This window comes from Heptranchias perlo, chromosome 36 (genome assembly GCF_035084215.1).
Source record: "Heptranchias perlo isolate sHepPer1 chromosome 36, sHepPer1.hap1, whole genome shotgun sequence".
NCBI lineage: Eukaryota > Metazoa > Chordata > Chondrichthyes > Hexanchiformes > Hexanchidae > Heptranchias > Heptranchias perlo.
In genome coordinates, this window is record NC_090360.1 from 5852700 (window position 1) to 5858098 (window position 5399).

At 42.3% G+C, this 5399-nt stretch overlaps 1 protein-coding gene across 1 annotated transcript; it reads left to right on the forward strand.

The window, feature by feature from the left end:
• Nucleotides 1-306: 306 nt before the first annotated feature.
• anapc16 (anaphase promoting complex subunit 16) lies at nt 307-3857 on the forward strand. Its single transcript, XM_067972439.1, has 3 exons — nt 307-473; nt 1626-1700; nt 2962-3857. The coding sequence occupies exons 1-3, from the start codon at nt 344-346 to the stop codon at nt 3075-3077; spliced, it is 321 nt and encodes a 106-aa protein (XP_067828540.1). The 5' UTR covers nt 307-343; the 3' UTR covers nt 3078-3857.
• Nucleotides 3858-5399: the final 1542 nt, after the last annotated feature.

Consider the following 5399-nt stretch of genomic DNA (forward strand, 5'->3'; position numbering starts at 1 on the left):
GGTTAATATGGATTCGGGTCAGCGAACGCCGGGCCGCCTCTATTCTGAAGTGCAGGGACTTGCGTGTTTTGTAATAAATAGATAAATACTGCACTCCTGTATATTTTTACACTAACGGGTTTGGACCGTAGAGTATCACGTTAATTTAATTGATTTAAAGGTTTACTTAATTTAAAATGATCAGTATCTTTTATTAAAATGTAGTAAGCAATGATGCCCCCCTAATTACGATGAGAATGGTATGGTCCATCGGGTGTCGTGAAGTGATGTAAAACTCGACCTTCCGCTGTAAAACGTAGCGGGTGGGCTGCGCGCGGTTTCGGGTTACGGCAGTGTGTCGGCGATGGCCACCTCTGCATCGTCTTCGTCCTCCTCCGCGGCGGGCGGCGGCGGCGGCTTCGGCGTGTCGGAGCTAACCCCGCCGCGGAAAGTGCTCTTCACCTCGCCGAAAGGAGCCGGCGAGCTGCTGGAAGGTGAGCTCCACCCCACCCCACCACTACCGGCACCGGGGGGGGCCTGGCCCGCTGCTGGGCCCGGGGAGTCGCAGTGATTATAACCCCCACCAGCAGCACCCTGCACACCGGCCGCCCCAATTATTAAACTGACCTGTTCCCTGTTTTTTTTAAAAAAAAAGGTAAATCGGGACTAGAAATGCTGGAAACACTCGGCTGTTGTAATGGGATTTCTCTGGACTTTTTGGGTGGGAGGGGCTGTCTTTAATTCATATTTAAATAAAGCACCTTTTTACGAAATGGTCTGTAAACATCTGCACTTGTGCCTTTAAATTTATTCCCCAAAAAGCTTTTCCAGGTGGGTGTGTGTGTAGTGTTTTTCTTCTGTACTTTTGTGAAGTGTCTTGGAGAATTATTTTTTTAAACTTAGAAATAGCTTATCTCTCCGCAGACTCGTTATCTTCAGACTCGACTCCTCCACCCTCCATAAACCTGAGCTCATCCCAAAACTCTGCTGCCTGTATCCTAACTCGCACCGAGTCCTGTTCACCCATCACCCCGCTGTGCTCGCTGACCCTACATTGGCTCCTGTTCCGGCAGCGCCTCGATCTTAAATTTCTCATCCTCGTTTCCAAATCCCTCCATGGCCTCACCTCCCTCCCTATATCTCTCACCTCCCTACAACAATTGTAAACAATTTTACAACACCAAGTTATAGTCCAGCAATTTTATTTTAAATTCACAAGCTTTCGGAGGCTTCCCCCTTCGTCAGGTGAACGATGTGAAATGAAATCCTCCCTACAACACTCGGAGATCTCTGCGCTCCTCCAATTCTGGCCTCTGGCTTATCCCTGATTTCCTTCCCACTTCCATTGGTGGCTGTGCCCTAAGCTCTGGAATTCCCTCCCTAATTCTTTCCACCTCCTTTTAAACCTACCTCTTTAACTAAGTTTCTGGTTATGACAATCCAACAGTATTTTGAATGCACACTGTTACTGGGTGCACTGAGTTTCATTGTTCATAAAACTTCACTGTTGTAAAATAACTTTGTGAAGGGGAGAAAAATGAACCTGAATACAGACGACATTTTCTGTTCAGGACAATTTGTTAGTGTGCACTTGCTGCTAAATGAAGTGGATTGTATTTCAATGCTTTGTTCCTTTGTTTTGACAGATGCCACTGAGAGGTTCCTGTGTGAAGCAGTTTTCAGCTATCAGGTGGCTCACACATTGAGGCAGGTCAAACGAGGTAAAGTCACAGAGCAGCAGCGGAACTGAAACAATAGAAACCAGAACTCTATTTAGTACAAGAAATTCTTCCCTCCCAAAAAAAAAATTCCTTGGGTTTGGTCTTAACTTCTCTGTCAGACAAGGCCTTTTGATTATTGATTTTTCCCCAGGATGGAAATACAAGATTTAAATTTATATAGTGCTTTTATCGGTCTTGCAACAAAAAAAAATACCACAAAGTGGCTTCATGCAATGAATTAATTTGAGGATGAGTGACTGTAGGCAAATGCAGCATCCACTTTGCCTCAAGCAGTATTGAGATGAATGAGCAATTAATCTGTTTCTCATGTTTTGTTATTGGGGGGGGAAATGCTAACCAGAACACATGCAGAGCTCCCCGCTCTTCAAATAAACCTATGGATTCTTTAACATTCATCTGGTTAAACAGCTCATCTGAAGGATGGTATCTTTGACAATGCCACACTCAGTACCTCACTAGAGTGTTAGCCTAGATTAAATACTCAAGTCCTGGAGAGATGCTTGTTGCTATGATCTTCTGACTGAGATGAGAGTGTATACCAATAAGAATGGAGTTTGATGCTGTTTATCCTGGGTTTTCTTCAGAGATATAATTTTATAGATGGCAAACATTTGAAGGAGTTTAGAGACTGTCAGATTTCAGATGTCTAATTGCAGAGTAAGATCTTCTATATTCTGGAAGGAACCCAGTTGTATGTGTGTAGGTTTTTCAGGAGCTGTAATAGCTTTTGTGAATTTACCTTAGCTGAAGAAGTTCCCAGAAATTCTCCACCAGCACCAAACTCCATTTCTCTTGACAGACTAGCCATCTTTCTCCTGAAATGGCAACCAGGCTATCAGTAAATGTGAGATCTGCTTGGAAGGGGAAACTAAAGCTCCATTTTAATAGAGAAGTTGAGGTGGATTTGTCCCAAAATCCAATCTGTCAGTAGAAAACTGGGTCATCGTCGCTGGGTCAAAATCCTGGAACTCCCTCCCTAACAGCACTGTGAGAATGTTCACCACACGGACTGCAGCAGTTCAAGAAGGCGGCTCACCACCATCTTCTCATGGGCAACTAGTGATAGGCAATAAATGCTGGCCTTGCCAGCGACACCCACATCCCATGAATGAATAATAAAAAAAAAATGCCACGGCTCTGAAGCATAGTGTTGCTTATTTGGAAACATACCAAAACAGATGGTGAACTTGCAGTTGGAACATTTCTTCCAATTATAATTTAATTCCTTTCTCCCCTTTAGAGCAACAGTGCTTACGGATGGAGAAGCTAGCCGGTCTGGTGGAGGAGTTGGAGGCAGATGAATGGCGCTACAAACCAATCGAACAGCTGCTGGGATTCACTCCTTCCTCTGGATGAGATGAAACAGACTGGGTTTACTTCACCACTTTGAAAGCTTTAAGCTTCTTGGCACATTGAAACTGTGGGAGCAATGTGCAGAATTTTTTTTTCTCTGTAAAAATGTGCATGAGAGTGTTTTGAATACTGTTTTAAATGTACATAATATACAGGGTTCTCCTGTGTGTTCAGGGGATTTAACTGGGATATTTAAGACTTTTTTTAATGTATGCGACTGTGGAAGCTGGACTGTTACTAGTTAATAAATTTTGACATTGCTTTACAAACTAATTTCTTGGGCTGAATGCCAAATTCAGACACTCTGGCCCTTAGTTTCCACTAGATCACGCTGTTTTTTTCAGTGCAATCCGGCCAAATCATTGTAGAATTTCGATTTACAACCAGCGTAATTTGAGTTTCCGATGTATTGCGCTGAAGCCAGCCCCTCCCACAAAACTGGACACGCCCCTTCATCAAAACAACGCAGATGGTGAGCTTCTGCCAATTGAGCCTGCCTCCAGCAGTTTGAGGAGGGTTTTAAAATTAAGCTTGTTTTCTCAGGTGCAAAGGCACTAGTAGGCATGTTTTAAACATTTTTAAATATTAAATTTAATTTACTAAAATTGACTAGTGTACACCAATGTAGGAAGTAAATGCTTCATTATAGTTTTTTTAAAGTCATTTTCAGTGATTTAAAATCAGGTTACTTGGGTGGAGTACAGGATACATTCAAAGTGCTTATTGTTTGTGATCCTATTTTCAGCTGCATTAATAAAACTGCACCAGGTTACCACTTTTAAATATCTTTTTTTTTGCAATAAAAATATTCAATGATTACACTCTTAAGCTGCCAGATTGCGCTGATTCATGGCAGATTTTATGTTTGTGATTGTGTTGATGCATTTAAGTGGAAACCCGCAATAAAACCCAGCCAGTGCAATTTTCGGGCGCAGTTACTGGCCAATTGACGATTGCGCCCAAAACGGAAATTCAGGGCCATTAAATCTAACTGTACTTACCAAGCTCATCCATCAGCCATTCCAGCCCTATGTCTGGAATTCTTCCCTTTAACCCCCACTGTGCTTTTGCCTTATGGCTCCTGTCTGGTATCCACTGTTGCCCCTTTGGGATGTTTCGCCATGTTAAATACTATCAGTGCAAGTTATATAAAGACACTGGAGAAAGCATCTTAGATCAGGAGTGTCCAAACTATGGTCCATGGTTTCTGAGCTGAGACAACTGTTCTGTTTGTGCTTGTATTTCATATTTTCTTTTTTAATTTCACAGGTCTGGAGGTTTGTAAAAGGCTGTTTTAGTGCTGTTGCCTCATTGGTGGATAAAGAACATCAAAATCTGTTAGTATCAGCAACTTGAGATATTTGCAATTAATGGGAGTTCAGCTTAAAATGTGTCCCGAGGGGCCCACATAAAACAGCTAGGCCATTCCCCCCATAGGTCTCAACATATCTTTCCTGGGAGAAGGAAGAGAGAAAAATGAATGGAACTTTTATTTAAATTGTGCTTTCGCTATATTAATCTAGTACAGAAGTGTCCAGACTTCTTTGTGGCTGCACAGGTGAATTTAGCTATGCTATTAATTTGATGATTGAAACATTGTGCCATCATTTTTCACCCTGAGCCTAGCACAAGTTGCCATCAGAAGACTGGGTCCAAGACTTGAGCACAAAATCTGGGCTGACATCCTAGTACATTACTGAGGGAGTGCTACACTGTCAGAAGTGCTATCTTTCGAATGAGACATTAAATCAAGGTCCTGTCTGCCTTTTCAGTTGGAGCCTTGTCACTTTGCCCCCAATGTTTACTGTTAATTTTATGGGATTTTTTTACTGTTGATTTATTTTGCACTAACACCCTGGAAGATTCTGTGTCCTCAACTCAAAGTCCAAACTGACTGATTAACAACTGTCATTGTGAGCAATTTGCAACATTACTCATTCTACAGCCAGAATATATTTTACTTGGCAATACTCCAAACAATAAATTGTACCTTCTCTTAAGGTGTAACTATAAACTCCAGCTGACAGTTAACACATGGTTTTCTCGCTGTTGCTGCTACACTTAGAAATATGCCCTGCCTGATTTACCTTGTTCCAATGTCCCACTGCAAGAAAAGCTAGTGGCAAAACCTGGGCAGTTCAGATGACTAATCTTGCTCAAGCTTTATGCTCGTGTTCGAGAACATCTCTGAACCCCTTCGATTGCGTTTACAAATTTGTCACGCACTCTGAGCCAGACACCACCGTGCTCTAAGAAGTTTCCCTTTGTGCTTTTCAAATCTTCAAACAGGTAACAGATGTGGGCAACTGAATGCAGAGGCATAGG